General features: G+C 44.0%; 1 protein-coding gene across 7 annotated transcripts in view; it reads left to right on the top strand.

Moving 5' to 3' along the window:
• The window catches only part of ANKS1B (ankyrin repeat and sterile alpha motif domain containing 1B), a 694,015-nt gene that overhangs the window by 372,225 nt on the left and 307,102 nt on the right, over positions 1-14,688 (top strand). For 6 of the 7 annotated variants that reach the window (XR_013998185.1, XM_081128690.1, XM_081128688.1 and 3 more), the window contains exon 15: positions 3,648-3,754. Coding sequence is in view for 6 of the 7 variants with exons in the window: in XM_081128690.1 (XP_080984816.1) it covers positions 3,648-3,754 (107 nt within the window). In the remaining variant the exon portion in view is untranslated. Of the gene's footprint in view, positions 1-3,197; positions 3,755-14,688 lie in introns of those variants that run through there. The other variant, XM_081128692.1, reaches the window with a different exon arrangement.

Genomic DNA, 14,688 nt, shown 5'->3' with positions numbered 1-14,688 from the left:
CAATTCCCTTATCTATAAATGGGGATCATAATCCACGCCACACTGCTCAGGACAGAGTAGCCCAGAATAACTGTTAGTTTTTCCCCTTTCCCTCCTCTTATCTCACTTTGGGGACTTAGAGAAGTTCTGGTTGAATAAAGGTGCCTGCCCAATAATGCGATGGATGATGTGCTTTAAGAATTTTAAGACTCCAAGAAAGTGGTTCAGGTAAAGTGAGAAATATACTTAAACACTTTTTAAGAAAATGACCTTCAGACCAGGACCAGGGTTCTTTTAGAGATCCGGCTCATGAGAAAATACTTTAACTAAGTAACTTTAACAACATGACTCAAGGTCCTTTCTCTTCCCCCCTCCCTCCTATTTCCCTCCCCCGCGTTCTCTCCTAACTCACTTCCCTTCTGCATTATGGCCTTTCACCAACATATGAGAATGACTGAGTAGAAATTCAATGTTGAACAGTTAAAAGAATAAAATTCAATCAGATTTGCCAGGTGACCAGTAACCAGGATTCCCTCTGAGCTATGTGTTTATATAGCAGTCTGGACCTTGAAAAACCCAAACCCACCTAAATGATGATAGACAGATGATAGATGATTGATAGATAGGTGATAGATAGATGATAGATAGATAGATAGATAGATAGATAGATAGATAGATAGATAGATAGATAGATAGATGATAGATAGATGATTGATAGATGATAGATAGATAGATGATAGATAGATAGATAGATAGATAGATAGATAGATAGATAGATGATAGATAGATAGATAGATAGATAGATAGATAGATAGATAGATAGATAGATAGATGATAGATAGATGATGGATGGATGGAGATAGAGTCTCTCATTCTATTAAGAAATGAAAAATCTCATGAAAGTCCTTTCCATTGTCACTCACTCATTCATTTAACAAAGATGATTTCATGCCTAAGATGTGAGTGGCCCTGTGCCGTGTGCGTCAGCCCTGGTATGCATCTTAGGAGATGAGGTAGGAATTGAGGAGCTGGCCAGTCAGCATGTCCGTGACCAAGCCACACATTGTTGCGGTGTTTGCTCACTCTGTGTAGCTTATTTGCCTACTCACAGCTTCAAATGATCAGGAGGAAGAATATGGATGTGACCCTAGAAAAGGCTGCAGTTAATATTTGACTTCACCTCATACCAGCTGTAGAGCTGTCCAAGGACAAATAGTGTTTTGTTTTTAACTTCTCGTGCAGGTGATGTTGGGCAACCAGGACCTCTTAAAATCGATGTCTGGACTGCTGCAATGGTTTTGGCCTTCTTAAAAGGTCTAGAACCAGTCAGGGATAAATTAAAGCGAGGGTGATAAGCGAAAATGCACCTGAAAATTCTATTTAGAAACCCAACTCTCTTCTTTTATAAGGAATTCAGATACTTGGGAAAGACTTAAAAGCAAAAATGAAATTTTAAATAGAAACTAGGAGGATCGTAGGTCGTTTGGATTGTGACATGAGAGTTACATTATTTGGTTTAGCAGATGCATACCGATCCCTCACTGTGTGCGATATTAGGAAGACACATTCCTACATTCAAGAAACAAGTCTTTACACTGCAGTGTGAGACAGAAAATAGTTGTTATAATTGAGACTCTAAAAATGCCACTAAGACAGATAAGGAAGATTCATTCCTGTTAGGAGGGATTAGAGAGCTTTCATAAAGGAAGTGCCATCTGATCCAAAGCCAACGAAGGGGCAGAAATGTGGGGACGTAATAAAACCAACTGGAGTATGTTACCGGCGACCTTCGGAATCCAGCCAGTAATCCCACCCGACTGGAACCCAGGGCAAAGGGAAATAAAGGTGGGCATTTTGTAGTTGATCATAAAGATGCCCCAAAATGTTATCAAAGAAGGTGAGAGTTTATTTTGAAGCCAACTGAAAACCGTGGAAGAGTTTTGGAAAAAGAAGTAGTAATCAAAAGTGGTATCTTAGAGAACTTATTCTGAGCCCCACATATAAAATAGATTTTTAAAATATCAGAGGCAAAGAAGGAAAATGATGTTTCATTTATTCGATAAGTATTTATTGAGCACCTACTATGTGCCAGGCACCATTCTAGGGGGATGAGAGCTATCTTTAATTTTTGAAACACTTTGCATGGAAAAGGCGCTATTCCCAATCTGTGTGGTCTCCAGAAGCAGAGCTGGAGCCAGTGAGTAGAGTCAGGTAGGAAGTAAAATATCTTTCTAATAAATGGAGTCTTCTTGATAAGTAGTAAGAGCTCTGTCACAGGCAGTATTCAAACATAAATTAGATGCTATTCTTCCAGGAACACTGTGACAAGGGGTTCCTGTGGTAAGGGGGAGGTGAGACTCACCCCTCTGCAAGTTCTTTTCCAATCTTTAGTAAGAGTCTATTCTTTCTGATGATCTAGCCCTGTGGGTTCTATTATTAATCTCTCCTTTCTCTCAATTATTAAATAAATTACTCAACCTGTCTGCCATTCAGTAAAACTCACACATCCACATCTGTTACTGAATTATTTTTGGTGAGGGCTCCTCTTCTTTATTAAAAAACTCTCCCCAGTAAGGTTACCTTTACAGCTAATTTAGAATGGCAACCCTGGCAGACGGGGTTATAAATATCAGAGGGGGAAAGTATTTCGTGCTCCTAATAATATTTTTGTTTGGAAGGAGCCATGCAAACGAGAAATGAATTATCTTGACTTCAAGATTGCGATGCAGTTTCTGTATTTTGCAGTAATTCAAAAATGAAAAAAAGAAAGAATCTCAGAGAGGTTCCTTTTGATACAGCCTTGGGTAAGAAAGAGCATAATTATTCCCCAAACACTGTAAAGCTTTAGATCAGAACCGTTTATCCGTGCCGCATTTTAAAAAGAAGAAAGGGAAGGGAAGAAAAAGGGAAGGGGAACCTGGAGTGAGCTCCGCTAGAAGCTCGAGTTAAAGCTTTGCATTTCCTGGTGTCTTTTGAAACGTAAAATTCCCCAACAAATAGCTCTGGAACGTATAACCGGTGTGAGGATTCGATTCCGATTTAAGCACTTTGGTTTGCTTCTGAATCTTGCTATTTTCTGCATTTGTTTTGACCGCTCTCCTCATTCAAGATTGACGCTTGGATGGGTGTGTAGGAGGAAGCAGCTTACAGCCTGCAGACAAAAAAAAAAAAAAAAAAAAAAAACCCCAAAAAAAAAACCCCTGCCTTATCTGCTGGCTATTATTGAAAACGCGAGGTGCAGCCGGGCTGGGCGGTGCAGGGGCGCCCGAGCCGCCTGCCAGGAGAGGGGGAGTGCGCGCTAAGGGGACCCTGGCCGCGCTCCCGGAGCCCCCGCCACCCGAGCGCCCGCCGAGCCCAGCCTGCCATGCCCTCCGCCGCCGCCTGGTCTCGGGGCTGCACCGCGTCCTGGGCGCTAGGGAAGATTAATATGTAAGAAATGTGCAGCTAGGATCCAGCCGCCCTCCGCCGCCTGCCTGGCAAACTATGTCTCACTTCTGACTTTGCTCTCTCGCCGCCGGAACGCTGATCTGTCAAGCTGGCGGGCTCCTTTGAAAGCAACTTTCCCAGGAGCATGATGTGGCAATGCCACCTCTCAGCCCAGGACTACCGCTATTACCCCGTGGACGGCTACTCCCTGCTCAAACGCTTCCCTCTTCATCCCCTTACAGGACCCAGATGCCCCGTCCAAACAGTGGGACAATGGTTGGAGAGCATTGGGCTCCCTCAGTACGAGAACCACCTGATGGCTAACGGCTTTGACAATGTGCAGTTCATGGTAAGACGCGCTCTGTGTCCGCGGGGCTGCCTTTTGTCTGTCTTTGCTTCTTCTGTGTCTGACACGGCTCAGGGGCAGCCTGATTTGTACCCAAAGCGGTCAGTTTTATATGTGTAGCCGCATCGGGAAATCGGATGCCCTCCCGACTGAACTTAACCGGGGCCGTAGAGACGCTTGCTGAGAAATGAGGTCTATAGGCATCCATAGGCGCTGGACGAGATGAATGAACCGCGGAGGGGACTCTTTATAGGCAGGGAGAGGAGATTAACGTTTCTGTTCTCCCTGTCATTCTTTGTGTGGTTTTTATACATTTGCAATCTCAGGATACCCAGTGAGACGATAGCCCTCTCCCGTTGACTCTAGATTCCTAAAAACGTGTGATTTTATCTGAGCATCAGCAGTCAGTGATTAATTGACAGTTTATTGTGTTTACGGTGTGATCATTTCTTGCCTGATCACCATCCCATGAGCAGTTCAAATTGTGTGGACAACCGTTTCGGTTCCCTAGCAAACTGCTTCGGATGGTCAGTTATGGAGAGCAGTCGCTCACTTACACGTGCTGACTGAGGAGCATGGAAGCACTGGTTGTTACTTTAGGTAGAAAACAAACACTTGCGTGGGTTAGCTGTCAATATTCAGAAAGAGAGGCTAACGGACGGGGTGCATTCGTGTACCTCTGAGTGCTGGTCTGCATGCAGCCTAAACCCGGTGTGTGCAAACTTCTCAGTGTGGCGGATACAGGTAAGGAAGGGTGGGGAGAGGCGCAGGCCCGCAGCACAGCTTTCTAATCATTTCCATGCCTCCCCCGGTGCTCATCACTCGCCCTTGTTAAGCGACGTCACCATCCCCATTACCTTTCCTTGCTTTTAAGGTCCCATCACACACATATTGCCCATCCCTCAATTTAGAGAGAGCTTTGTAATATAGGCAGGTAGCACTGAAAGGCAGAAATAATTAATAGCTATTTCTAAATGAAATGCTGGGGCCAGCACCTGAAGCTTATTAATCCCAGAATTGATAACAAAACCCCAAAAGCTAGTCAAGTCTTTTTATCTCCATGGGAGATTATTTTCTTCCAAGTCTGACTTAACTATTACAGATTTGAAGATTACTCAGATTGTTGAACTTCTGCCTCTGCTCCCAAAATGTGTAAGCCCCAGGAGCTTTTGAAGACATATCAAGACATATGAGCTCGAAGTAACTGTGTACATAGAATTTAGGAACCTATCTTTTTTGCAATGAGATATGCAGCTACCGTTATTTTTATCATGTTTAAGAATAACCATCACTTATTAGACAAGGAGATACTGTGGGTATTGAAATAGGAAAAAAAAGTGAAATTTCTCCAATTGCCGTGAGAGTCTTAGGACACTGAGCAGATTTAGGATAGATTTAGGAGACTACAGAGGTGACACCAAGATTTAGAGGAACTGTCCAACAGAATGAAAGTCTTCGGGTCTTTACTTCTGTTGACTGCACATTTTGATAAGTTTTCTTTCTCCCCAACTCTACTCGAGATAAGACCTTCTCTTTCCCACTCCACAAACCCTCGTTGAAATTTATTCTGGTCCCATGAGAAGTTAGGTGGGTTTTCAGATTCTCTGGAATATTTGGCTGCTTTGAAAGATTTTAATTCAGCATGATTTTCCTCTGAATGTTAAACACTTCTTGGCAAACATAATCCCTTTTTGAAAGCCTGGAACTGAAAGGTTAATCAAACAGGTTTCAAACAAGCATTTGGAGATCGTTAGAAACATTCATGAATGAAATATGTATGAGCACTCCAAAATGGACCCGGGAGGCAGAAACCCTGTCCCTACGTGACAAATCCAAGGTCCCGTCTTCTCCATAGATCATTGTCTTTGTTTTTTCAGTTCCAAGTATTCCGAGTATTGTGGATAATTTTCCAGGAATTAAGAAAACATGGTGAATTCGGATCAGTCAGCCAAACACTTTCTTCATGGGACAGAATCCATTTAAAAAAACTACTTTGAATGATCATTTAGAGGAATTAGTTAATTATGAAAATGAAGTTAATCATAAAATGGTGTCATCGGTTATTGCTTTATATGCTGCTGTCTACCATTTATTTGCTACCACTATCATTAAAATCAGTTTTGCCTTTATAAAAATTATTTCTTGATCTCCATAATCTAATTTATTTCATTACGAACTTAAAGCGCACGGATATGATCAGCCCACTTTAAAAAACAGATTTCATTAATGTGGTGGAAATCTGTTAGACCTGCTCAGTCTCCACTCAGCATCATATCCTAGCTTTTGTTTTTCTTGAGGCACATTCTGACCTGCATTTATTCATCCTGTTGCCTAAGCAACAAGCACCACACTCCTATTAACTATGATGTAGTGCAGGTCTTATTAGCTTTTGAGAGCAAGACAGTAGAGACATCAAAAGGATATAATTAATGTTAGTTAAAACATCATAGTAGTACATCCATGCATAGCTATCCTTTACTTGGGAAACATTCTCAGGAGTTGGTTTTTCATTTAACCGGTACTCCAATAATGAACGGGAGCTTTAAAGGGTCCGTATAAGTCACTTTCAAAGTGTTTATTGAAATCTTTAACAAAATTGTTTTGCTCCTTCGGTTCTACATACTCTCACACATAAACACAATATGTGGGTGATGTATCTACACTGCTGTGATTAACTTTACTAAAGATTTCTTACATCAATTCCTAGACATGGTTAGAAAAGAAGGACCCCCATTTATTATGTGGTGTGTGTGTTTTTCATTGATTTCAGAGAGAGAGGAAGGGAGAGGGAGAGAGAGAGAGATAGAAACATCAATAATGAGAGAGGGTCACCGATCGGCTGCCTCCTGCACACCCCCTCCTGGGGATCAAGCCCTCAACCCAGGCGGTGGCCTGACCGATAATCGAACCATGATCTCCGGGTTCATGGGTAGATGCTCAACCATTGAGCCATGCCAGCTGGGCAAGGACCCCCATTTATTTTTAAATTTCTGTCAATCATTGCTTCTCCTTTGGTCTCTAATACTTATCCCTGATTTTATTGATATGTGGATCTGAAAGTCAAAATTCCAAACTTTTTCTTTATGGATCTGGTTCTGGTCTGCAGAATAGTTATGCACACAGCTTGGACCCTTGTGTGTCCTTAAATATATAAGATAAATGGAAACTGATACAATCAATGAATAGCTACAGAAGTACATCAGGTCATGTAGGACTTTGGGGAAGTCAGAGCTACGCTGCAATCCTGAGCCCCTGGAGCACAGAATCCTTTGCCGAAAGCCACACAGTCCCCCGCCCACCTGTTCATCCCCTTCGAGCCATACATCAGCTCCCCCCTAGTTAGCCTGTCTGCCTGCTACGCACGGGCCCCTGGGAGTGCAGCCGGGGCCCTATGCCATCCACCTGTTTTGCTCAAGTTTGCAACCATAGAGGGTATCTAACTTTCAAAGTTACTGTTTATTTCACCAAGGAGTTTAGGTGTGAAATGATTACCCTACAACATGCACATACGTATTTACTTCCTTATCATATATGTTTCTATCATCATGTTTTTTTTTCCAAGTCTGATGACTGCTTCCTTCATTTTAAGTCTCAAACTCTCGATTGTCGTCCTGATGACAGCTCATTTGTACTTGCCAGCCTCCCCTCTCCAGACAGCTGTTTCCCTTCCTTCCCCTTCTCATCCTCAAAGGTCTAACTCAATTCCTGCCTTGTTTCTGTAACTTTCCTTAACGACTCCTGTCCTCAGCGGCCTCTCTCGTCTCTGAACTCATGCAGTGGTTGTATTTGGTATGAAAAATTAGCTTTGGCATGCCATCATTCACCTCGGGAATTAGGAGTTATGTGTTCGCCTGTGTACATCTTGTCTCCTCAGCTAGACAGGAAGCTTCAAGTCCAAGTTCTGTGCATTCACTTTTCTTTGTTATTTTTTTTTCCTGAAAGATTTGTCACTGCTATTTATTTTTTCCTTTTATTATTGTGTGTTGGTTTCAGGAGTACAGCTTAGTGGTTAGACAATCATATACTTTACGTAGTGTTGCCCTCGATATTTCCAGTACCCCAACTGGCACCATACGTAGTTATTGCCACATTATTGACTGTAATTCCTATGCTTTACTTACATGCCATCCCCGAGACTATTTTGTAGCTACCGTTTCTTAATCCCTTCACCTCTTTCACCCAGTTTCCTTGCCTCTCTCACAACCCCTAGCATAATGCTGTGCACGTAAAGATCACCCGTAAGCACTGGATGCCCAGCGGATTGTTGTAGGTGGACCTCCAGCCTCATTTTTAACCTGGGGGCCTTGCTTTGCCACTGGGAACACGGAGCACTGGCACCCTTCATTCATTCCTGCAACAAATACTCCCTGAACATTTGCTACATGCTAGGGACAGGGTTACTTAATAGTGTTGCTTTTCCAGCAACAAATTGCAGTGAGCAATGACGAGCTGAGATCTGTGGTAGCGTGTGGAAAATAAAGATACGGATAACACCAGAACACTGGCCGAGGTACAGTCGTTCCGTAAACCAGAGACTCGATTAAGAAGTTCACGTTATTTGAGGGAGGACCCACTCAGAGCCTCACGGGGTAACTGGCTGACAGCTACAGTTGTCACCTCACCTCGAAAGGGGGAAAGCCCTGGCCAGGCGGTGCAGCTGGTTGGAGTGCCGTCCCGTACCCCAAAAGGTCGCGGGTTTGATTCCCGGTCAGGGCTCACACCGAGGTTGCAGGTTTGATCCCCAGTCGGGGCTCATAAGGGAAGCAGCCGGTTGATGTTTCTCCCTCCCACTGATGTTTCTCTCTCACTCCACCTTCCTCCTCCTCTCTCTAAAATCAATAAACATATCCTTGGGTAAGGATTTAAAAATGGGGTGGGGTGGGGAGGATGACATACCAAATTATCTGTTTTTAGCACCTACTCTGTTTCTACCCATTGCCCTCTAGGTTGACTAGGAACGCTTCACCATTATTAAAATGTTCAAATGCAGCCCTTACGGAGTAAGAAATAAAAATCATACCAGGAACCTCACGTGAACTGGCATTGTTGTACACCTGGGTGGGTAGCGTTCATAGAAGACCTGCTGAAGGTCAAAGAGAGTAATGTCTGTTAGACTCTGGAGTGGAGCCTCAGAGCTCTTGGAAGCCCCCCATCTGAACAAAAGATTTGAGCAAGCTTCATCTTACAAGTATGTAACTGAAAAGTTCCCCCATTTTCTGTGGTGCATTTTTCATGCTAATGGACTCGCTTCTCTTTTCATCTTTTATATAACTTTTCTGTAATGAGAGCACCATTTGTGGTTGACCCGATAAAATGACCTTTTAAGTATCTTAGCATCAAATCATGATCATCCAAGTAAGAAGTTAAACTTGTAAAGCAAAAAAATGAATTGTCCCTACAGGGTAAGACTAATAACCCCCATGATGATTCCTTGCTCCAGATATTGTTTAAGAAAATTTTATAGCCTGGCTGAGTGTGGCTCAGCCATTGAGCATCGACCTAGGATCCAGGAGATTGTGGTTTGATTCCCGGTCAGGGCACATGCCCGGGTTGCGGGCTGATCCCCAGTCGGGGGCCTGCAGGAGGCAGCCGATCAATGACTCTCTCATCATTGATGTTTCTATCTCTCACTCTCTCTCTCCCTTCCTCTCTCTGAAATCAATAAAGAAATTTTTTTTTTTTAAAAAGACAATTTATAAAGTTACTGAGATTTAAAGGTACAAGAGAAAAAAACACCTTCCACGCTCTCTACACCTTCCTGTTGCTGAAACAGGTGAGACTCTTGAGTTGAGTGGGTTGCTTTATATTGAAAGTACAGCTGTAATTTTTCAAACTTATTTAGGCAAGTAGTTACACACCCACTTTTGAAAAAAAAGAAGAAAAAAAGAGGACATTGTGTTTTTCAACTACAGGCATTTAAAATCTGTTGGTATCCAAAAGGGGGATGAATGGTGATGGAAGGAGGCTTGACTTGAGGTGGTAAACACACAATGCAATATACAGATGATGTGTTATAGAATTGTACACCTGAAACCTATCTAATTTTATTAACCAATGTCACCTCAATGAATTCAGTAAAAAAAAAAAAATTTATGTTTTTTTATTGATTTCAGAGAGAGGAAGGGAGGGAGAGAGAGACAGAAACATCAATGATGAGAGAGAATCATTGATCGGCTGCCTTCTGCACGCCCTCTACTGGGGATCAAGCCCACAGCCCCGGGCATCGAAGCATGACCTCCTGGTTCATAGCTCAACACTCAACCACTGCCAGCCGAGCAAGTCAGTAAAAATTTTTAAAAATAAAATAAAATCTGTTGTTATTCAAGAGTCAAAGCCAGGAGGGGAGTTACTCTTTTTCTGGACAACAGCTTGATTAGAAATCTGATGGGCAACAGCCTCATCGTGGTGTGAGAGAAACTAAAGAAAGACTTCTCATTTCCACTGTCTTGCCTCTCTATGATTCAGTTTACTCATCTGTAAAATCAATCTAATGAGGATCTGGGAGCAAGGTTCTTTGGGCTTGTTATTTAATATTTTGAGCTCTTTAAAGATGCAGGGTACAGCACTGGTGCTGGCAGGGCTATTAATTCTTCCTGTAGATCTCATTAGCCTCGAGGGACACTGATTGCTTGCTTGTGCGGGAGAAAGTCAGACACCAGGGCATGTTCAGGGATGACCACCTTTGCAGAGTAGCTCTCGGAAATGACATTAGCCACAGTTCTAACCTGGTGATACAAAGGAGAGCCTTTTTTTCGTCCACCTGGAAGTTCCTCCTATTACATTTTTAAGCATTAAAATATGCTGCCCCATTTTCTGATAATGGAGCACTACCACTCCCATTACTCACTGACGCTCATGGGCATGGTCCTTTAATTTAGTCACGTGGCATGGTTTGCATGATTTGATCTTCACTGTTGCTCCCCGTGACCAGGTATTTGGGATGAGTAATTTAGTTCATGAATCAGAAAATGTATTAAAACCATGGAATTACAGACTCATTTTAGGAAATCCAGCCACAATCATATTTCTTTGCTTTAAAAAGACAGTCTCTCTCAAACCAGCGTTCAATGGCAGCGACCTTCATTTTCTCACTTCTGGTCACCTGGTAACCCTTATAATCCTGCCTGCTTCCCAACTCTTCTGCTAAAATTGTCCTCTTTTAAGTCATCTGTGAGCTGCTTTTTGCCAAACCTCAACCCCCCTTTTCTCCAGCCTCATCTGTTAGCATTTCCTCTCTGACCAGTTCTAGGGAACTGCATATTTTCTCTCCTTGCCTGGCCTTTGCACAGGCTGTTCTCTCTGCCAGGAATGACCTTCCTTCCCCTCTAAACTCCTCTTTACCCTTGAATTCTTAGCATAGTTGTCACTTCTTTTAGGTGTCACTTCTTCCCTGACCCTCCGAGTATGGGTTATGGACCCTTCTTCTGTCGTTCGTGTCTTACCACTTGTCTTACCCTATTTACTTGTCCACGGGCCCCACCGCCTCTGCCACACACACACACTGGAGCAGGGGGTGGCAGACTTGCTCCCTAGAGGGCCAGGTAGTAAATATTTTCGGCTCTGGACGCCGCGTGGTCTCTGTTGCAACTATTCAACTCTGCTTTTGTAGCATGAAAGCTGCCACAGACAATACGTAAATGATGGGCATGGCCGTGTTCCAGTAAAACTTCATTTACAAAAACAGGCAGATTCGGTCACTGGGTCATAGTTTGCCACCCCCGTGCACCTTTTTAACTCCTTGAGAATTAGGAATACACTTGAATCCTCCGAATCTTCAGGTACAACCCATGGCTTGCCTGTGTAGACACGGGAAACGTGCTGAAAAGAGGAAGGGAGAGCACAGAGGCTGAGGGGAAGGAAGGAGGGAGCGACGGAGGAGGTTCCGCGGGGCGATCGGGCAGGTGGTCGCAGCAGGCTCCTGGAGGCCTGTTGGTCTCGGGAGAACCCAGGCAGCAGCCGAGGATCTTCAGACTTCAAGATGCAGCCTTCGGGAGCCTTGACGAGAGGGAGAGAGGGTGTTCTTGCGGCAGCCAATCAGCCTGGAGTGTATTTTCAGCAAGGGAACCGCACAGGCAAAGGAACTGGGAAAACACAGCTGCAGAGGAAGCCCGCTGCTCCCTCTGCTTGGAGTTCCTCCCTCTTCCTCTTCACCTAGCCGTGCAGATTGCTCGGGGTTCAGCTTAAGCGTCACTCCTCCCCGAAGTGCTCCCTGACACCACCCTGGGCCTAATCAGGTTGCACTGCAGTTCTGTTAACTGTTCACGCGCCTGCTGCCCACCTAGATAGTGAGTTCCTTAGAGGAGGGGCCGGGGTCTTGCCTGTCTCTGTGTTCCTAAAGCCTAGCACAGTGCCTGGCACATAGAAGCATCTCAGTAAATACTGATTGGCTGGAATTCTTCCCTTCTCTTCCATTTCATATAAATTATCTCATGAAAGTCCTACCATATCCCTGTCACTAAGTTTTATGATCCCTTTATTGATAAATGAAGAGAATGAGACTCAGAAAGGTGAAAGGAAATTGCCCGCGCCGCCTGGATTTCAAAACCAAACCAAAAAAGGACCTACAAGGCCCTGCTCGTTTCACTAAGACCACATTATTTCATCATTCCACCCTTCCTTCATTCAGCACAGGTTCACAGAGCCCCTGTTAGATTGCAGACTCTGAACAAGACCCTGGCCCTGCCCGCGAAGCACTCCCAGTTTGTCATACCTCTGGTCCTTTGAGGGACTTCTTTATCTCACTCTCCTTCCCTTCCCACCTCATCCCCTCTGCTTCCCAAGAGAGCCTCTACTTCAACCAGATAGAACCCTCGCTGCCAAACCAATATCTACCTTCGCTTTTGGTCAATTGCCCTCCTACCTCACATAGCCTACATCTTCCGAATTGTCTATTCCACAAAGACCCATTCCTGAAGGCCTTGGTCCCTCCTCCTGCTCTGTGGAGCCTTCCTCCATCGATCTGGACCCTGCCCACCTTTCCAGCTTCATCTCTTAACCCCCATAAGCTCTGGCCATGCTGAATGACTTAGTCCTACAACTGTGCCACACTGCTCGCAAATCCATGTCTCTGCACACATTCATCCGGTGCACACTGTTCTCTGCCCAGGACGCTGCCTTCCTGCATTCATCCTGACCCTGGGCAACTCCTCCTTCAAAGCCCCAGCTCAGAGGTTCCTTCTGGGGAGGCTTTAACAAATTCTTTCGTGCTGCTCAGCTGTCCTTCGCTGGCCTCCCTTGGCACCCTAGACACACGTCTTTTGGAGCAGGCTTCTCATACAGGGCTGACTGATCTGCTTCTTTCCCTAACTCCTTGCCCTGTGTTGTTATCCCAGTCACCAGCACATAATAGGTCTTTGTATAGTTTGCTAGAGCTGCCATAACAAAGTGCTACAAACTAGGTGGCATAAACAGAAGAAATATATTGTCTCACAGTTCTGGAGACTGGGAAGTCCAATATCAAGGTGTCAGCAGGGTTGATTCTTCAAGGGCTGTGGGGGGGGGGGGGTGTCTATTCTCGGTCCCTCTTCTTGGCTTGGAGATGGCAGTTCTCTCCCTGTGTTTTCCCATCATTTTACCTCTGTGTCCAAATTTCCTCTTCTTACAAGGTACCAGTCATATTGGATTAAGGCTCACCCTACTGACCTCATTTTTAACTTGATTACCTCTGTAAAGACTTTATCTCCAAATCAGGTCACTTTCTGGGGTATTGAGGATTAGGACTTAAACTTATAAATCCGGAGGGAACAAAGGTCAGCCCGTAACAGTCCCCTGTAAATGCATGTGCATGTGCATCCTTTGTTTGTTAGCCCTCCCGTTACCAAGCACAGTCCATAATAGTCATGCAATAAATGCCTGATCTAATTGAGATTCACGTGAGATTTAAAATGTTTAGCAAACCTGATGTTACTCTTTCATTACTGATAATTGCAATCTTCCTGAGAACTTACAGCTTTGCATGTGTGGGTGATCATTTACAAGGTCACACTGCTAGTTAATATGAGAACCAGCAAAGCAAGAACGAACTTCCTACCTCTCTAGCCCAATGCTCTTTCCAATTTACTTTGCAGCCCTGCTAGTTTCGAAATCAATCACATTTATAAGAACTATTCATTTGTTTGTCATCCTTATGGTTGGTAGGAGAGTCCCAAGGGAACTGAGGATTAGATCAGTAGTGTTTTATAGGAAAGAAAGGAAATATAGCCAACTTAATAAGATAACTACTATTTATCAGAACTTGTTTCATGCTTTTTTACATACGTTATATTTACCTCTCCCACACACGTTACCAAGTACGTAGTGTTCTTCCAGTTTTACAAATGACAAAACTTAGAGACTAACTATCTGGCCCAAAGCACTCAAGTTTCAAACCCAGGTCAATCTGAGTCTGAAGGGGAAAAAAGTAGTTTATTGACTGTGTTGCTGGGGCAACATAATGTACGTGAACTGAGAAAGGTATGTGTTCCCGACAAACACAAAGAGCATCAGCATTTCTTCTTCCTGGAGGGGTGATGATTCAGAGGAGAGCCAGGAGGAGAGGGGAGAGAAGGACCTTGTGTCATGCAGAGACAGGGCAGCCCGACTGAGAAAACTTCCCTGCACACCCAGGGTTATAAATGTGCAGCTGCACCTCCAGGCCAGGCCTGTCCTCAGACTCTGAGTGGGAGTCATTCTGTGTATACAGGAGACACTGCCTCAGAGCAGGAGCAGTTCATGGAACACATGCTTTGCCCTTTTCCGTCTAATTCTTTCCAAGGTATGATGAGTTGCCATTATGAATTGCTACACATTTTTATCCACAAAAAATCTCAAGCTAGAGAGATGTAGAAACAATACCTGATAGGTCATTGCATCCGTGTCCGTGACATCATCCCAGACTTCCTAATCTCGTCTGTGTGCATATCATAGATGTTGGGAACTATCCATTCATTTAAGAGCAC

This window comes from Miniopterus schreibersii (genome assembly GCF_964146895.1).
Source record: "Miniopterus schreibersii genome assembly, chromosome: 2".
Lineage (NCBI taxonomy): Eukaryota > Metazoa > Chordata > Mammalia > Chiroptera > Miniopteridae > Miniopterus > Miniopterus schreibersii.
Note: the sequence above shows the minus strand (reverse complement) of the source record. Positions and strands in the feature narration are given on the sequence as shown.